Raw genomic sequence first — 21,129 nt, forward strand, 5'->3', positions numbered from 1 at the left:
TCGATTTCTTAATAAGTACCTAATTTTATAGTGTTTTCAAGTTGGTTTTCGGATAAAATGACATCAGCGTGATCTTATCAAATCGCAAAAGAGTAATAGCGTTGGGGGAAAAAAGGGAAGAAATTATAATAGATCAAAATCGTGCACGCTTACCCTCCCATTTTCACCGGTCCGAATCCCAATATATTTTGAAAAATTTTCCTTTTCCACATCGGAATTTCGGATCGGTCTCAATAGCAGAACGATCACCGCCTTTACCACGCTCGAACGGCGGCATGCTTTCTTTGTACTGTCAGGGACACTTATTTATTTCTATTAAACGCGATGAATTATGACTGTTTTTCCCTCGGTTCGCGGGCCCGTTTTACCCGGCGGCGACCGATGCAGAAACAAAGAATCGAAACGACCACAACCGTGCCGTGCCGTACCGTGCCGGAATGAGGATGGATCCCATGCCGGTTAATGGCGGATTGAGACAAATTTTATGGAAATAGTTTTCGTCAATCTACCGCAGCCACTAGGCGTGACCGCCGCCGTAGTGTGAAACGGATTACCACACTTCATTCGCTGCGATGCTGTGGCAACATGTGTCGCAACTTATCCGTATTGTTAGAAACAGTGCAAGAATGAGTCGCGCGAGATCGAACACGTTGCAAAGGGATCAGGAAAATATTTGGGATCCATATTGTGTGAAATCTTACCTGATTCCGTTTCTCCTTCAGCATATTGTAGTACGCATTATCGGCAATCGCAAAGATATGCGGCGGTAGAATCGGGCCGATTCGCTGATTCTGGTACAACCGCACATACTTGGGATTGTAGATCGGATGGAACTTGAACGGGTTGACAGCTATCAGGATACTCCCGACGTATGTGTAGATATGACCGGCATCGAAGCGCTGGCGCAGGTTCTCCAGTAGTGTCGATTCATTGAGGTCTGCATTAGAGACGTAGACGAAAAACAAAAAAAAACGGAATGTATATAACGAATCGTTTTTTTTTTTTTTGAAAAGGGATTTCGTATCAAACTTACCTGGCAATTGGCACAAATCAGGATATTCTCTATTGTCTTTCTGACATAAAAATGGTATAAAGTCTCTTAGTATCTGTGGATCCAGTCCGTAATTATCTAGCCAAGGAACATCGCTTTGTCTTTCGCGCAAATAAAACCTGAAAGCAGAAAGGATAAACGGACAGTTAATTTTGATGCAGGTTGTAATTAAACGTGAGCTTTGCTACCACAACACAAGTAATAAACTTCTGATCACGATCAAAGAATGTTGCATGCGAAGAAGCACTTCACACCACATGCGGTGCGAATCAAACCTTTCATCTGGGCGTCAAATTCGATTTGATAAACAAGCCAAATTTAGCCGGCTTCGCTATTTCCGGCGACTGTACGAAAAGCTAGGGTGGTTCCGGTTCATTTCATAAAAAATTCGCCTCTCTTGCGTAAATGTAGAACCTTGCAACCGGAATGCAGGGAGTCAATTTAAAAATTTAACAATATCAATCAGTTACCATTTGAAAAAGATAAATGGAAATAGAAATAATACATCACTCAATAAAAAGTGTGACTGCCGCACAGATGGCGTTACCTTTGCCAAATCCATATGACGTTTATAAAGTACCAACTTTCAAAAGACTATGTGTGAAATTTCATGACATTTCGATTAGTTAGAAAAAAGTGACAACTATTTAAATGAAGCTACATTTGTCACTTTCGAAACAATGGATTCCAAACAATTTCTTGTGTTAATTAATCATTGTTTCTGTACGAAAAAAAAAACATACCCTACAGGCTCTGGAATTACTTCAAAAGTGTTACACGTACTCTGCTCCATTGAAAAAAAAACTATTAGTTATTGGTTTGCTGAATTCAAACGTGGTCGTATTGACACCGAGGATGGCTAACGTTCTGATCGTCCAATGGAAGAGGTCACTCCAGAAAACATAAAAAAGTGGGAACCGTGTTTACTCAAAAACGTGTTCATGATATAGAACTGTGTTTGTCCATATTTACAAACAATACATCAGATTTTTTTGCGTCGATATGTGACAATGGATGAAACATGGATCTATCATTTCAATTCGGAATCATACGGACGGTGAACCGCGTACGAAAGATCCAAAGGAAACACAGTCAGCTGGGAAGGTTATGGCTTCAGTATTCTGGGATGCACGTGAACGGCTGGATTTGTGGGCAAACAATTCATGAATTTTACACCACGATAACGCGCCGTCGCATTCTAGCATGATTGTGACTGAATTTTTGGCCAAACGCGAATCGAAAGACATTGCTCAGCCACCGTATTCGCCAGATTTGGCCACCTGTGGCTTTTTCCTATTTCCAAAACTAAAATATTTACTCCGGGTGACTCGATCGCGGATAAAGAAATGTACTAAAATCTAAAAAATATTTTTTTCTGGTTTAGTCCGCGTCAATTTTGATCATAAGGTATAAATTAACACGACATGAGAATGCATCTAAATGAAAGTCAGCTTGACTAAATCCTTATGTTTTCAGTCTATATCTAAATCTTAAAGTTTACAAAAATTCGTCAACTGTTGTCCACATGAGTCAATGCCAAAAAAATAAAATTCTGAGGCGAAGTATAAATAAAAGTTAGATTCAAAGCTCAAACCCATCCAAATCGGAATGTTTATTTATTCGGTAATTCCGAAACTACAAGTCAGATTAGTAATTTTGCATGAAACCAAAAGACCAGCACTTTAAATACGTGTTTTTTTTCAATTTTAATACGTGTGTGGCAATCGATTAAGCATTCTATACATGTCGAAGTGAGTTCCGTTTTGGAATTTTTGATTATTATTTCCGCTAATTTCGGAACCTAGTATATCCGAAAATGATCATCAACTAACACGGACAACAAATTTGGATAGATTTGACCTCAATTTAAAAGATTTTTGAATCTTCATTTTTTATTACAGATTGAAAATTTGAAAACTTATCACTCTGTAATTCCAGAACCGGAAGGATTTGGAAAAAATTAGAATTTTTTTTATGGCACAATAATCTGAATCTGAATTTTAGTTTATAAAATTCGGATTTATCGTCTCTGAGAAAACGAAGAGTGCTTTATTTTGGAGTCTTTCTCCACTATTTCCGGTACTTCCGAAAACCGCTCTGCCCGAAGTCCGTAAAAATTTAACAGTTACAAGTAATCGGTCGTCGATTACTAAAATCTACAAACCAGAGAAATTTATCACCCAATTTGATGGAATTCGCTATTTGTCACATGATCATTTTGGAAAAGTCTGTTTCAATTCATATAACGGTGTGATGATCTGTCGTGTTACTCATATTTTCATAAATATTAATAAAGGGTTCTTAAAAAAACTTGAAAAATTAAGTTTTTGACCAAATTTTCAATACTTCCGGAACCGGAAACTGGAAATCGATAGGTACGTTTGGCCAGCTGTTAGCATAAACTACGATTTGAAACAGTTTGAAGCAAAATTTGGAAGTTTTCCGATTTTTGAATCGTCGCTCTAATTGACGGTATGAGATTTTAAGCGTGCATTTTACTTCACTCTTTAATTCCGGTACCGAAAGTCGAATCCGGATGAAATTTAATAGATATGAGACCTTGGAACCTTTCATTTTAGCCTAACCTTGTGAAGATCGGGTTTGCTATTTCTGAGAAAATGAAGTGAGTTCCGAAAACTGGGAATTGATATATCAGGAAACAATGTTTTTGATCATTAACTAAAAAAATATTCTATATGAGAAAGTCACAATTAGTTTTGAAATCGACATTTTTACACCAATTATCCTATATCTCCAGAACCGAAAGAAACTTTTCATGCGATCTTAAGACCTTTCATTTGATTCTAAGTTAGTAAAAATCAGTTATTTGCTAAACACATACAGACAGGGAGAGAGTTGTTTGCTGACGCTCCTGGCCTTCGCCCACAAGTCGGTTATCATAGTGATCACCTTTCAACATGAGAAAAACAAAAAGACTTTTGAGCACCTGAAATGTGAGAATTAAACAAAATATTTGAAAAAACTCTGATTTTTCAAGCGCTGTGTTCCTGTGGATTGCAATCTCAAGTATAACCCAGAAATTACTTGGCAAGTGCCTCGACAAAGGTTTATTATCATCGTTAGAAAAATATTCATTTTGATCAATGCTAACTACCAAACTGAGCCACGATGCTAATGTTTCCAAGGAATGCAAAATTCAACAATTTATTCAAATCTTTCTTACTGTACAATTATAATAAACAAAACCTGTGCCAAGTGCCAACAGTTCTAGATCAAAGAATAGAGGGAAAAATGTGCGCCAATGACATGAGTTTTAATAATTTATTATGAAATTGTGCTGATTCTTAAAACTCCTTTTATGGGAAAGAAATAGTTCGAGTTTAAAACATCAAAATGTTCTGTGTACGTCCAGATTTATGTGTGAACGATCTTCATTCTTTAACGAAAAAGACTACAGCAAGGATACTTTTTCTCTTCCACAAATATCACATCTGTCTACGTTTATTTGTTCTGCCGGATTGGCGGTGCAATGCATAAGGCACTGGTCTTACAAGACAGTTGTATGTTCGAACCCTGACCTGGAAGGAGTCTAACCGTCAGTAGCGTATCGTAGCACCACCCAGTTCGAAGTTTAATTAAACACAGGGTTAAAGAAATTTATGAATTTTTATGCAATTTTTATTTTGTATCAGGAGCAATTTTATCACAAAGATATCATTCCATACACTGGATTGTAATTATTCTATCTTTTGAAAACGTAATCCTTGCAAGTATTCTATACATTAAGAATCGTCTGCGGACTCCGCCGTAAAGAATGATCGAGTTTCGTACCGCAATGTACTCGACTGTGCTACCAGAAACATAATTTTGATGGAATTCTGTTACGATATTCTACCTAGTAGGTGTTCTCTTGAGCTATAAAGTAAATAAAAAATTTCTCAATAAGGAGATGCACAGGTTCGAGAAATTTATTTAACGACGGACAACTGGAACAGCCGATGACGAAATTTTATAGATGTGCTCAAGCAAAACAAATGATGAAAGGTTCGGTTTAACGGGGTTTTTTTCCGCTACTGAACGTTACCACAACAGGAAAAAAATAAACGAAAAGATTGAACCCATAGAAAAGCTTTCGATATAATTAGATGATTGCGAAACATTTGTCCGTGTGATGAGACAGTCGGTGAGCTAAATATACACTTTTAATGTTCCGACTTTGAGGTGTGGAAAATGTAAAAGGTGAAAAGGTCAGTTTTATGGTTTTTCGTTAAGACATACTGAATTACTACGCCGAAGAACGTTCGGTGGGTCTGAACGTTTGTTGACGTAAGTTTTAAATTTTTTAGGGAAATATTAGTCGCATATTATTGTTGAAAGTGGTCAATCATTGATTGGACGTTCAAATTTTATCCATATATCGATGTACTTATGGAAGTGCAAATATAAGCGGATTTATAGTTTTATTTGTGTTCATAGTGTTTAAAAATCCGTTGGGCAGAATCATTCAGATCTAATCTCTAGCCATCAGGGTTACAGTTTGGTCCATAAGGAAGGAGACGTGAATGACTCGAAAATAATGATTGTATTATTTACAGTGAAACATATATAAAACTCTATTGCCGGTATCATGTTAAAAATTCATGAAAATCATGAAACATGTCTTCTCATGGGATCAAGCCTATTATTCATAATGTGTTGAGCAAAATGATTTATATTATGAAAAATTTCATGGGAGAAGAGTTATTGTTTATGATATGAATAATTTTGCTCATGAACAAGAGGCATGATCTCGTGAGAAAAATTATATTATTATTTCAAGATTTTTTTTCATGGTTCCAACATCAGGAAATCTACAGATGGAGTTGATTTCTCTCATCCTGATATTGGATGAATCGAGTTTTAAATATAAGACTTGAGTCGGTAAAACTGGACAAAAAGTTCCCCGAAGAATCGAAAACGAAACGTAAAAAATATAAAAAATTGCACTTTATAGGATAAATAGCGATTATTCCGAAGTCTCTAACTTTTCTTCTGCTATCACTCATCATATGTTGGCCACTCTGCTCATTAATCTGAGTGTCTATTTTGTTCCACCATTCAGAGACAACATTTCTTAATTAGGTGAAATTAATACAGCTGGATGGATTGATGTCGTTTTCGAAGAAATCCATACCTTGTCTCCATACAACTGTAGCATTTCTCAGCTGTATTGCCAGCTTACCAAATCGGGCCAAAAATTTACAGATTTATTCTGAGGGAATACTGATTCTACCTTGTAACGAAAACGTGTTTTATTTGTCCGCAGCTGCCAATACCTTGCCAGATTATATGCTATATTATGAATTTGAGCTTGCAAGATACGTCACTTTGACCAATGGCTTTGTCCGGGAAGCTACACATTAACCATCATGTATGTTTCGTCGTCAATGAGAATGCATCCTTCGTATTTCGTAGGAGTCCCATCGTACATCTTCTGGGTGCGTCTTTAAGGCGCTCAATATTATTTCAGTGTCCTCGTTCCAATTTTAGTATATGTCCAGCCGAAGCTAGGACATTTCAGTGTCCTGTTTGACTACTGCTGGTCATTCTGACGGTGCCTTGACTGGCACTGATTTTCTTGGCGATATCATAATACGAAAGCCTTGGGTTTGCCCTAATTGTTCTCAATATCTTCAAATGGAGCTGCCGGTTCTCAGTAGCACTACGTCCGATTTTAACGAATTCATGAACGATTCTGCAGCCTAACCACATCAGATTTTTGAAGTGGGAGTCCAAAATTAAATGTCGACTTTGGAAAAACGTTATAAAACACACTGCTATCAAAATATTTCAGATCCTGAAATTAGGAAAGCTATAGTAAAAGGCGGGTGGGTAATGTCAGAGACATAACTGGATGTCGTGAAGCATTTTTAATACTAATAATAATAATAATAATAATAATAATAATAATAATAATAATAATAATAATAATAATAATAATAATAACAATAATAATAATAATAATAATGCAGATTAATTTGTATATATGGCAACCCTGTTTCGCATGGCATATTTTCACTAGACCCCATACTAGTAAAAAGATGTGCTCAACATCATCACTTTCGCTTTCGCATTGCCGTTCGTAATTGAATGTGTTAGTTACGGTACGAATTATTTTATTTCCTTCTTAATGAATCTTTTGGTAGGAAATATTGAGATCTGAGATGGTTCTCGTGTGTGTCTTGTTTCGGTAACAGTTGTTCAGAAAATGGTTGGAAAGCGACAAAATTCAACTAGTTCTTTAGGATGATCTGTGGCACTTAAAAGTGCTTTGAATGGGCCTTGCTGGACGTTTTGCTGCCTTTCTACAGGTTTTCGGTGTCATCGTGCTGACGGTGTCTCGTGCGTTCAGAGTAGCTGCTTTAACTTAAATGACGCTGTTTCTCACATCACATTTCATTTTATACCTGCTACTGGCAGCGGTGTACGGACAGCCCCTTTGCTAAAATTCCTTTCCTGTTCGCAGAACGGAAAACAGTGAGACGACAGGTCCTCGACTTGCTCTCGTGTGTCTTGTTTCGGGAACAGTTGCTCAGCAAATGGTAGGAAAAATAAACCACTCAACTTTTATATAGATGCTCTGGTATAGATGCAGACATCTCGCGTTCTGATTGGCTGGTGCTGTCATGAATTAAATCAAACAGGTTTTTCAATAGTGTACTATTGAAAAACTTCAATGTTCAACTTCAATACACGTTCAAGTTGAAAATTTTCGATTCTATTGGTGGTTAGATTATATAAATCCTTCTACGGATCACTGAGCTATGAGCTTTCAAAATACAAGAAAGGCAAACGCGCCTTATAAATTATCATCTTTGACACTCGTTTATACCAAACATTTCAGAAAAGTTTAATTTTGAACTATTTGAGATTATGTCACACAACTGAAAATTTTATCAATTGTGATCATATTTCCGATGGCATGTCGCAAGAATTATGTTGATTCGTTAGATACAACAGGAGATATTCAAGATCAAAAACTTATCACTCTCTCAGAGGCTAAATTTTGAAAAGGCGCCCCATAGTAAAGTAAGTCGTATTCACGACAAAATGAATAGTGTGTATAAATGATCAATGATTCAAATTTCACTTTAAGGCTAGTTCGCGACAAAATCTAGATACGTATATCTCTGGAGATACTCATCAACGCGTGAAATATTTCGCAGACTAGTGAACGAACTGTTTATTTTGTAAAAACATTTTTTGGTAATACTACAAGCTTTCAGATCGAAGATGGCGTCGAAAGAAGAGCATGTGCTAAAAGCTATTGAATGCGGTCGCAATGAAAATCCGGATATGTCTGTAAGAAAACATGCAAAAAAGCTGGTTGCTCTTAAATCTTCCGATACACGTTCGACAACAGCCAGAAAGGCTGGGAGCGAAACGAAAACGGATCTCAGAAACCACCAGAAGGACGCGATGGTGAAGCGAATATTGTACGTACTTTGACTAGAAAAATAAAAATGAACCGTAACGATAAACCGTACGACGCAAATTGTATCGCGAATATTTGACGAAATTTTTCTGCGAATGATGAACGATCAAACTTATGTGCTGGAAGACTTTAAGCAGGAACGGAACGTCACAGAGGACAAAGCGATTCCAAAAAAAAAATATTTGGTTTGACAGACATTATGTAGCTGTGGTCGAGCAAGTCAAAGCTTCATCACTACCGGAACGGGAAATAAGGAAATTTAGCGCGGAGAATGCCTAAAGAAGGCATTTTTTCGTAAGTAGTCACAGTGGCAGCAGTCCCTTGTTTCAGTTCTACACTGGAGCCCTGATAAGATCTGCTTCTATGAGCTTCTATTTTAAATCAACACACAGGCGTTCCTAGGCTATGATGCCCACTTGGTCACTGTTTTTTTTGTGCTGATTCAAACAGATTGTATGAAACTTTTTTTAAGTGTGTTCATGTTTGTGTCTTATGATTAGTATTTGTTGTTTTTTTTATATAATGTATATTGTACATACATACATACAGGGCTTTTTGCGGAGGATATACAAAAAATTGTGTATTAGCGTGTCCCTTAGAGAGAAGTGAAAAAAGCCCTGCATATATACATACATACAAACATTCATATATAAATAAATACATACATACACACATTGGATTACTTTTTCTATTTTAATAGATTCTAAATAGGGTTAATGTACTAATAGTCATTTCATTGGTAGAATCACCATGTTATTTTACAGAATACTCGATTTTTAATCAATGAATTGTCATAAAATCGAATTCGATTCTCATAAGTAATACTGCAAAAAAAGTAGTTCGAAAATTTGTCAATATTGTTGTTATAGCGACGCGAGAACTCGAATAAAATGCTCCAAAATTCATTGTACTTTTCAAGTCAATCTATCAAACATAGACAACAGATCTCATTCTAAATAATGGTTTTCGTATATGAGATGACTAATGGAGGTGAGAAAAAAGGGGTACCGTTATCCCACTTTAATCTCTATTACTGGTCGATCGTTAGTCCTGAGCTGAAACGGTGACCTTTATTACCGTTCTTGCATGCACTTCCTCTTACATTTCACTCACAGATCATCTCATCTATCAGGTCCCACACGAAAACGACACAACCTCACAAAACCAACTGGATGAACATCGTTTGACATCTATCAGTGGTTTGCTCATTTATTCAGTCATTATTATTTTAATTTATTCTACAATATTCTATCTCATTTCACCCAGTAAACGACCAAAATGGTTAAAGGGTTAAAGTCGGGGTAAAAAATATCTCATTCCACAGTATTCCATAGTACAAAAAACCACTAATAAACATCAAAGATGAACTTGATTTACCGTTCATCTGCTGCCATCGTGTGAAACCTAATTTGGATACGTTCATTCCACTTAATTTCCACTTCACACTTGCAATAAGGACCGGTAGTATGAAAATGAAACATAAAACAAAGCTTAGTTAAGCCCTACCGGCCTCTCAAATCCCGGATATTGGAGTATAATGCAATCAACATCTTGTTCAAGTTGTTCCATATCTCATTCATTTAATTCAATAATGAAGCGAAAAGTCTGTAACCCATATCTTTATCAAATTGTAACACTAATGGGTTGTATCTGATGATGTTTGCAATTCCGTCAAGCCCACCAACAATGGGAAGGCGAACGCCTAAAGAAGGTATTGCTATTAGTCCCTGCTGCAATGACGCTCCCTCGCAATTCTGGTATGATTTTGCATCTTGTCACTACGCCAAAGATGTTTTGGAATGGTATAAAGTGAATCGAGTCCATTTTGTAACGAAAGAGGTGAATCCATCTCTGAGTTGCGATCGAGCGATATTGGGGGTTCGTGAAAAGAGAACTCTCTGAATATAAACTACAAGCTAAAGACTGTCCCAGAAAGTATGGTCGCACTTTGATTTCGCTGTAAATAATTCACAAGTGTTAGATATTCAAATTTTATTCGATATACTGATAATATTAGACTACAACAACAGAATATTATTCTCAACATTTGCTACTTAGGCATTGTAGACTAGCTGGCGCAACTTATTGCGAACGTTCCTCATTAAATTCCGTACAGACTTCTTGGCGACAAGTTTTGGCACTTTTTTCCAATCTTTTCGAACTGTTGAATGGTTTCGGCTGCCGAGACGTGTTTCCTAAGATGTGCCTTCGTTAATGCCCAAAATTCCTCAATTGGTCGAAGTTGTGGGCAATTTGGTGGATTCATGTCTTTTGGGGCGAAAGTGGCATTTTTGGTAGTATACCATTCTACCGTTGATTTCGAGTAGGGGCAAGAAGCAAGATCTGACCAGAAGACAACAGGATCCTTGTGGCTTCGAATCATGGGTAGAAAACGTTTTCGTAAGCATTCCTTGATGTATATTTCGCTGTTCATTGAAGCAGTGGTGATGAAGGGTTTCGAAATGTTACCGCAGCTACAAATTGCTTGCCAGACCATAGCTTTCTTACCCAATTTTTCGGTTTTGGTTTAACACTTGCCCTTCTCGCACCGTATAACATTGTGGTCCCGGCAAGGATTTGTAATCGAATTTCACGTACGTTTCGTCGTCCATGATTATGCAGTTCAAATTTCCAGCAAGAATCGTGTTGTACATCTTTCGAACCCTCGGCCTGATCGATGCTTTTTGTTTCGGACTACGTTTTGGTTGTTTCTTCTTCTTACAGGTTCAAAGATTCAAACGTTCTTGAGCACGAAGAACATTTGACTTCGAAGTGCCCACTTTTTTTGCCACATCCCGAACTGAAACCTCCTTCTTTTGCTCGAATGCCTTCAGTATACGTTTATCCAGCTGAAGGTTAGCAGGACCTTTTTGTCGACCCGTTTTCGGTTTATCCTCAAAGGTGTTATCCTCACCGAACTTCCTGATTGCATTTCGCACGGCTTTTTCACTTACTCCTTCCATTTTTGCTATCTTTCTCAGTGACAGTCTGCGTTCTGTGCACCATTTGTACACAATTTTTCGACGTTGTTCTGCTGACAGTCCACGCATTTCGAAACGAACTAATGAAAACGAATAAACAACTGCACAAGTGGTTAGAGAAGAGTGTAAACAACAGGACGCAGCCATAAAAATTGACAGATTCTGAACCATTGCGAAATGGCAGCGGTTTTTGGTTGCGTCCATACTTTCTGGGACAGTCTTTAAAACTATAGGAAAATTTCGAAAATCTTGAACTGAAGCAGCTAAGTCGGTTGCAGAAAAGTCTGCACAGACCCTAATGACTGGAGTGAACTCGAAAGTTCGTAGTTTCTTCAGGCAACCTTATTGAGTAACTGGAATTAATATCAAGATGACTTGTAATGCGCAATTAAACGAATAAAACATGCATCTTGAATTGAACTAACAGCAAATTTGTTTTATTTCAAATTTAACCGGTCCAGATTTTATCGCAAACAAACCTTATTAGTATAAAGATAATTTTCATTAATTTTTTTAACTTATTACAGAATCAATCTGTTTAACATAGTGGTGAAGTATTTTAGCAATTATGAAGAACAGAGGATAAACTCTGACAGGAGCCTTGATCACACTGGTAACTAGCCAGTAGTCACGATTGACCCACTTTAAGCACTTTCACCGATGATGACGGTGAAACCACATGTTTCATCATCACTCTGCAACCAATCCGTATGACAGCTGTTCAGGATGTGATCTTCACTTTCCTGAAAGATCCTCGCCTTTCCTTTACTTTCCATCTTGCAATGGATTACCGAGCGTCGTAACTCCGGATGGGAACGAAAAATCCAACAACCAAATTGTTATGGACCGCGTGGTGAGAAATTTTTGCTAAATATTTTCTTTTTATGATCGTGTATAGATTACTACCCTGTGGGAGGTTCGCGAATCTGGCATGGCAGTCAATATACCGACCATATGGAAGTATTCAGGATGGAAAGTGTTTCGGTTATAAAACAGATGTCGAAGGAAAATTTTCAACTACCGTGAGAACGGAATTGTGGTTCGCAAAATTTGGAGCCGACGGCGAAATAAACGAAAATAAAAAACACTAGAGATGAACAATTTATTGCGGTTGAATGACATACAGATGACTGCTGCCTGACATCTGTCAAGCTCGATTAATGACCGCACCCACCATAGTAGATTGGTCTAGGTTGGTTGTGTGATCAATTGAAGTGATGTAAAATATTTTTCCGTTTGGAAATGTTCTTAAAAACTAACGACTAACGAATCGAGCGCTGTTTGTTTGCATTCGTACACCATTTGAATCAGTTGTTATTGTACGTACGTACGTACGTACACATACCGCAATTTGCAAGACGGTCCCGGACTGGTAGGAATGTGGAGGGGAAATGGAATTCCTCTCGGCAAGTGAGGCAGTACTGTTTACGCTTTTCGAAGATGCGTGAAATGATTGGTGAGTGGACGTTGGACGCGCAAAACAATAATAAATGTATTCATTACACAAACATGCCAAGTCCAATGTGAGACATGACATACCCGTTGAAATACATTTGCAGCGAAAGTAGGACCATGCAATCATAACCCATCAATGGTTAGGGTTGATGTTACAAAACAAAAGGACGAAATGTGCAATTCAAGAAATCTCCCCGTAAGCCAAAAAAAAGCTGATACCAGATACTTTGTAAAGTTGAGCTTAAAACAAATACCGATTTACCATAAAGCAGTGCAACGGATCTGTAACATACTCACCTATGAAAATCTTTCTCCGAATGCATCGGCCACAGCAGCATCACGGAGACGGGTTTCTCGTGGGACGAGAGTCGTCGTTCCTTACACTCACCGGCCACCTCGGCCAGTTCATAGTTGTTGCCCTAGAAAAGGAAAAGAAAAAAAAACAATAAATCAATTTAAAAACTCTAGGTAGATATCCAAGGCTAACAACAAGCAGCAGCGTCGAAACCACGGAAAAAAACGATGCCTGCGATTTGTTTACTCGGCCGCTAGCCGTCCGGTAATCTCACCAGCTCACCTGGCCGGAACGGCTCATGGCTGGACTACCGGGCGTGACTAGCTAGCCAGTATATCGTGGTCAGTACGGACGGGTAAACAACACGCCTGTTTTGTTTGTTTTCGCGAAATACTCGGAATCATAAGGCGGATGAAGAGATCAACTTTCTCTCGAACATCTGTTTTCAATTGCACCGAGCCGTGGCTGGGCTTCGAACAGACAGAAAGTTTGTAAAATATGTCAGTTTAAAGATGCTGTCATCCGAAAAATGCAAGAACGATGACGCGAGAACACAGATTGGCCGGGGCTGGAATATTATTCGCGTATTATATTTTTAGGCTACCAAATATAATTCAGAAGTTTGCCAATATATCTTTGAACACCGTTCGTATTTCTTTTAATTCCGGCTTGAAGCTTTGCTTTGCCTTTTTATGAATTGAACTAAGTTGAAAGCAATCGATAACGAAGCTGTGTTGAAGTTGCAATGAAGTCAAACACATCGCTGACTGAAGGTCGAACTAGAAATTGCATGTCCTCGATCTGCTAAGGATTCGAGCCTCAAACAGTCAACAACGATCTTCGAAACATGAACGGCTAGATTCTTATTGAGAAGAACATTTGGATCTTTGTTCACAAACAACAAAAAAGAAATGGTCCTAGTATATTCCTCTCAGAAACTCTCAAAGGATTCAAATAAGCTTAAATCGTTTTTATGCGGGGGATAGGTACCGCATGAAAAAAAGTCCACAACAAAAAACGCATAACTTCAAAAATTCGTATTAAAAAAACCTTTTCTAATCCACCTAGTGGTGTAAGAATGACTTTCTCATATTACTTATACACAGCAAAAAAAAATCAAATTTACCGGTGACGTAAATCCGCATATGACTCAAATCATAAGAACGTAATTCGTAAAATCACTGAATTTTACAAGATTGATTTACATATGTGTCGAACATACACTACTTTTACAGCAGACGAATAAATTTACATGCTTCAACACTTAAAAATGTATGCCAGATCTACTGTAAAAATGAGTCATTTTTGACGCTCGTATATGTCGGTTTGATAAGACGTAAATTTACACGATATTTTCTAGGTGTGTATCAGGTGGACAATTTTGCTTCCGCCGTTTTTTTCCAAAATTAAAAGCTTTATTGCGAAAAAGTGCTTACAGATGTATTATTCAAAATATTCTCCCATCTTTCCGGCAATTTTCTCCCATCTTTCCGGCAACTTTCTCCCATCTTTCCGGCAATTTTCGGATCCCGGTTCGAATAAAGGAGTCCTCTTTTGACGCTATCCATGAAGCAATCCATTTTTCCAACTCTTCGAAGGATTGAAAATGTTGATCTGCCAGGCCGTGTGCCATCGAACGGAATAGGTGGAAGTCAGAAGGGGCGACATCTGGGGAATACGACGGGTGGGGCAAGACTTCCCATTTCAGCGTTTCCAGGTACTTTTTGACCACTTTTGCGACGTGAGGCCGAGCATTGTCGTGTTGGAGGATGACTTTGTCATGTCGCTCTTGATACTGTGGCCGCTTTTCTTTTAGCGATCTCCTGTGATGGTTTCACCCGGTTTTAAGAGCTCGTAGTATATCACACCGAGCTTATCTCACCAAATACAAATCATAACCTTGGCGCCGCGAATATTCGGTTTTGCCTTCGACGAAGTAGCATGCCCGGGCTTTTCCCATGATTTCCTGCGTTTAGAATTATCGTATCAAACCCACTTTTCATCACCGGCTAAGATTCGATGTAAAAACCCCTTACGATTTTGTCTTTGAAGCAGTTGCTCTCATACAAATAGACCGCGCTCGATGTCCCTCGGTTTCAACTCGTACGGTACCCAGTTTCCTTCTTTCTGAATCATGCCCAGGGCCTTGAGACGTTTTGAAATGGCTTGCTGACTCACTCCCAACGATTCGGCAAGCTATTCTTGGGTTTGGCACGAATCTTCATCACGCAATGCTTCTAGTTGTTCATCTTTTCTCTTCCTCCACCATGTTTGTCTTCGACATCGAAATCACCACTTTTAATACGTTGAAACCTCTCCCGACATGTTCTTTTACTCAGAGCAGCATCACCGTAAGTTTTTGAGATCATTCGATGCGCTTCAGCTGCAATTTTTTTCGAATTGTAACAGAAAAGTAAACAGACATTTTCGAGCATGAATAACACGAAAACAAGAACAACTGTCACTGAAACGGCGATGACAATTCGTTAGGCACTGTACACACTCACTTTAAAGGCATTATCATCTATGTATTTTGACCAGCCTCAGCCGGTACAGCCAACTATCGGAAAACGGCGGAAGCAAAGTTTTTCATTCCATCGAATTATGTTTTCAAATAATTTTGAAAGATTACAAAAAAGCTCATTTTTTCAGTGCTATTTTTGATAAGACTCGGAAAATCCTCAGAATTTTCCAGCCATTTTCACCCTGTAAATAGATAAAAGTATTTCAAAGGTCTGTATGTTTTTGGTTTTGGCAAGTTTTTCAAAATTTCCATCGAAAACTTCCTAAAACCACCCGCGCGCATGATACTTGGACGATGGCCTTAAAAAAATTTTATTCAGGCCTATTTGCGTACAAGCTTTACGTGACCCATTTAGCTTAGTTTTTAGATAATTTTTTTTTGTATTGGATTTCGTTGTCACCCTTTTTCTAGGGGGAGATGAGCTTCCATTTTTCTCCTGCGAGGATTGATGGGCAGTTTGTTCGCGGTTCGTATCGTCATTCATTGCCGCATCGGTGGTATTGTTGTCGATTTCCGTCTTCTTTTCGTTGCTAGTTACTGTAGATGCGCCTTGTTGTACATTGTTTGCAGTTGCTGGTTGGTTGGATGGTAAGCTGTTAACTGCAGCTGGTGTACTTTGTTCTATAGGGGTTATGTTGGATGGTTTCGTTGAAGGGGATGCTTCACTGTTGTTGGTGACTGTCACAGGTGTACTGGGGTTGCTTGGGGTTGATGTGAAGGAAGCACCGTTGTTCTTTGGTATAGTTGTCTCCTTGTCCGGTTTATCACATGGCTTACCGTAGTGAACAGCTTTTTGGCAATATTGACATGTGGCCATCTGATTGTCATAGGTAACAAGTGATTTGCACGGGATTCTTGTATCCTGACCGAATGTCACATAAGAAGGTATAGGCCTCCTCAAGCGCATGTGTAACAAACGTACACCATTTAGAATACCGGGGAAAAAAATTTTTCACTTTTCTTTTTCGATAGAGAGAATCTCTCCGTATTGGGACATAGTTTTGCGAATATAAGGATCGATGACACTTGAGGTTGAATGTTGTACTTGATATTTTCATGCTCCACATAGTGCACATTATTATTGTCTTTAGCGAACTGAATTGCATCCAACTCTTTATAGAACTGGATATAAACAATATTATTGGTCTTGTTGCATTGAAGTAAATGCACACGTTTAATGTCAAGATGCATTTGCTCCTTAAGCAAACATTCAAATTCTCGTATCGAAGGTCGAATTTTGCACTGTCTGAAGTCAACAACAATTGTAATCTTTCGTGTCGGCGGTAGCTTTTGTTCGTTTGGTTCACTCATTTCGAGGTCGTTCTATTGTTCACTACACAATACTGTACTTGGTTTCTTCTGTCCCGAACGTAAGCGGTTTTGTTTTATCGGCTGACTTGGATGAGATGAGAAAGCGAACTGATAGATCATATTATTATTCTTAGTACAGCACAGTATTGTTGTTTCTGTCGTCCCGGCCGTAAGCGGAATATTTTGTCGACTGTCTTGAACGAGGTACGAAAGCAAACTGGCACCGGTACTATTCACCTAATTGATCAGTTTAGTTAATTCGATTCCCTACCCCGCACATAGGATCAGAAAATTTCTCTGGCCTGAAGAGGCGAATGGCCTTAAGGCTTAAACCTCTATAATTAAAACAAAAAACACAAATCATATTATTATTTACAGTACAGCACTGTATTGTTCGTTGTTTCTGTCGTTCCGGCCGTAAGCGGTATATTTTGTCGACTGTCTTGGACGAGGTACGAAAGCAAACTGGCACTGGCACCATTCACCTAATTGATCAGTTTATATTTCAAGCCAGTTTAGGTTTATTTTCTGGTATTTTAGAGAAACTCACGGCTAAATATCGACAAAAAAAACTTACCGTCAATCCTAACCGCTCGACAATGCAGGAAACGATTTCCTCTGCCGTGGTTTGCTTCGAGGCCTCCACGCTAAGCGCTTCATAGTGGAGAGAAAGTGCTCCTACGTACACCTGCAAAGAGACCGAAAGAAAATTTGGCTTTAGAACATGGGAAATGTTTTGTTCTATAGAAAAAAAATTCCTAAAATTATATAACTGAAAATAAAAATGTTTGGAAGGTTATTGGTGAAATATCGACACAACCGGAGGAACCCACACTGTAAAAACAAGTAATTGTTCTAAAATTAATAAATTATGATGCAGAGTAATAGGGAACTGGAAATGAGCTGGCGCTCATGTTCACTGATGGCTAGATGCCATGTGAGCAGTGCTGTTAACATATTTCACAGTTGGAATGACAGCCCAATTACGTCAACCGATCGCTCACTTCAAGCTTACGATCCTCCGTTTTCCAGTTTTTTACTGTCTGCTAATCCGCTTAGGATGGTTCCTTAAATGATATTGTATCACGCACCAAATGATATCATATAGCAGGTCATAAATCGTGCTCAACACTACTCGTTCAGGGGTTTTTAAGCACGATAAATAGTGAACGTTGTTTGAAAGATTTTATCTTCGGTTGAAATACCTCAACGTGTCAATTTATTAGTTGAAATCCGAATGTTCGGATGTTATTCGTTCGATTAGCATCCGCTCATCAGCGGAGCTACAAATTCCGATCCCTAGTACAAATGTAACGCACTTCATGGCCAGAGAGCTCATTAACGGATGTAAATGAACAAATAAATCGTCAGTGGGGTAGATAAATGTTTACTAAACCCGTCATAATAAACCACTTCAATTAATCGCTCAGATCAGCGGAAAATTGCGTCATCAGTCAGCACAGACAAGAAAGGGAGTAAAAATCCATAACTTTTCAACTGGTGCTAGTCGCGATGGTAGTACATACCATTAACTAACTAACTAACTAACTCTGCTGGCAAAGTTCTCGATTGAATCAACTTGGAAAATCACATAGATACGATCACAATCAGCTAGTGTACCAGTAGGTAGGTACATTAGAATTGATTGTAGATCACGCCAATCCAATAAAGTAAACTACCTATCGAACTGCAACTAGAAGTCAATTAATGATGAACCGATCAAAAGTGTACCGAGATAAAATGTTTTTTTTAAAGATCGGACAATACTTTTGTGAGGCAATAAAATGGAAATCTTCGATCATGAAAAAACGACTGAGAACGAACGGGCTTATTTGCAAGAACAGCCAACTGGTAAACTACTATTTTCTTGTTACCTTCAGTAGTACACAACCAGTCAACAAACGATAAATACTAACTGACTATAGTCTAGCTGCTGACACCGATATCCCGCGCGAAGTGTCAATCGCCCTGAGCGCGCTGAGCCGCCGCGGCGGTAATCAATAAATAGTTTGAATTTCCTGTCGCTATTTTGCAATTACTGGCTTCTTAAGTACTTCACCAGTACCTTCGTATGCTGCTGAAGTACGCCGCCTGCTAGAGAGGAATAAAAACAAAAATGAAAGTGCCGTAACGTGTTTCGACGCGTGCCTGTGTGCGTGCGTGCATACTCTGGTTTCTCCAACGGAGCCAACACCGCCCCCCGCTCCTAAAAAGGTACTGCGGTTCTGTGAAACTCTTCACTGGCTACCGTGGCCATCGGTTTATCTTGGAACGGGACGGGCAGTGTGGCGAGCAAGGGAAAAGAGGAAACTAACCGGCAGGCTGTACCTATGATACGGATAGAAATTTGATTTTATTTTTCTTTTCTTATGATTTCCGGACCACCGTAAGTAAACCGTCAGGATCAACTCCGAACCGGGTTGATTGGTGAACGCGAGCATGGTTTTGTAACATCCGTTCGATGCTAATACGAGGGTTGTTACGATAATTGCGAATTCACACCATTGGAAGTTTATAACTCTTGAGCTAGCATATGAAATCTAAAGACTTGCTGAAAATTTTCTGATCAAGACCTCTCTTCCGAGTTACTAAGAAATTTATTGTTAGTATCATGTTATTGAAAGGGAGCTAAAGGAGTAAATACAGTTTACTTTCATAGCTTGTTCGAAAAATGAATTGTTTTCGACCAAAACGGCAGAAACAAAGAAAAACACGAAAAAATACCGTTGTGGTTGGCTTCAAACGAGCTCTGTTTAAGAAGTAAATGAATTTGGTCCAGTGTAATAAAAGAAATAGTGCTATCTACATTCAATTCTATGCGGAGTGCGAAGCAATTGAATTTGCTAAAGACAACAATACCCACTATGTGGCACATGAAAACATCTTGTGCAACATAACATAGTATGTGGAGAGCTGTGCTGATGAAGTGTATGAGCATGATCTGCTCTCAGCCACTAACGGGTGGTGGTGAGCTCACTTCGTCCGCGTCCCATGTCGCTAGTTTTGCCTTTCTCATAAAGGTTATGCAATCACTGCGAAAACCGACTTTTGAACCGAGGCCCGGAGAGTCGAGTGTCATATACCACTCACTCAGTTCGTCGAGTACGCCAAATGTCTGTATGTGTGTATGTATGCATTTAACATTTTTTTGCACTAACTTTTCTCGGAGAGCATCAATCTTCACAAACTTAGATTCAAAATTTGATACGGTCACTTAAAACGGCGAAACAAAAAAACATAAATCTATTTCTAATCTAGTCTCGACACTATTTCAATTGGTAGCTATTCTCAGTAGACAATTAAACATATCGATTTCGGTTATCCTGGTTCCAGTTTTCCCATTTCAGAAGCACCGGAGTAGTGGTTATATATTCCAAAATGGATTTCACTCACTTTTCTCAGCGATGGCTTGACCGATTTGCACAAACTTAAAATCAGGTTCAGGTTAAAATGAAACGTCTTATAAGTCCCATATTTAATTTCTGAATTTCGTCCGGATCCGACTTCCGATTCCGGAATTACAGGGTGAAGATTGTTAAAATATGTATACCGTCACTAAAAGCGGCGAAGTAAAACACGTAAAATAATTACTAAACTCGCCTTGAAACTTTCCCAATCGGTAGTCAGTATCAGTAGACGGCCAAACAAATCAGTTTCGGTCTTCCTGGTTCCCGGTTTTCCATTAACGACCGAAGTACTTTTTCTCGAACCGACAACGATTATACCGGCTCCCGGATTCCTCCGGATCTAAAATGATGCGAGTATGTGATAAACTCCACAGAATAATAATCATATTAACTTGAACGGTGACTCCTACTTCTACGTTTGATTGCAGTCTTGGTGACTGTTCTTACGTTGATTTTGATTAAAAAAAATTTTTCAATAGTTTACAACATTTTCATCAAGTACATTCAAAACATTGCCCCAATGCTCTTTTCTCGCTTGACCATCGGAATCTCAATTTCGATACTAAATATCAAGAAAACAAGATCGGATTTGTATTCACCAAAAGTTTCACTTGGAACAACAGTCACCTGATATTATTTATCCTAATAAAAAATGGCTTAATTTGAGCAG

The 21,129-nt window shown here is 38.5% G+C and overlaps 1 protein-coding gene across 5 annotated transcripts in view; it reads right to left on the reverse strand.

Annotated features, from left to right (window-relative positions):
• The window catches only part of LOC131431193 (unconventional myosin-IXAb-like), a 169,991-nt gene that overhangs the window by 60,159 nt on the left and 88,703 nt on the right, over positions 1 to 21,129 (reverse strand). For all 5 annotated transcript variants that reach the window (XM_058596758.1, XM_058596756.1, XM_058596757.1 and 2 more), the window contains 4 exons: positions 17,630 to 17,740; positions 13,220 to 13,341; positions 1,034 to 1,170; positions 702 to 937 (listed from right to left, as the gene is read on the reverse strand). In XM_058596758.1, coding sequence (XP_058452741.1) covers positions 702 to 937; positions 1,034 to 1,170; positions 13,220 to 13,341; positions 17,630 to 17,740 — 606 coding nt within the window. The remainder of the gene's footprint in view (positions 1 to 701; positions 938 to 1,033; positions 1,171 to 13,219; positions 13,342 to 17,629; positions 17,741 to 21,129) is intronic.

Source organism: Malaya genurostris, chromosome 2, assembly GCF_030247185.1.
Source record: "Malaya genurostris strain Urasoe2022 chromosome 2, Malgen_1.1, whole genome shotgun sequence".
In the NCBI taxonomy this organism is placed as follows: Eukaryota; Metazoa; Arthropoda; class Insecta; order Diptera; family Culicidae; genus Malaya; species Malaya genurostris.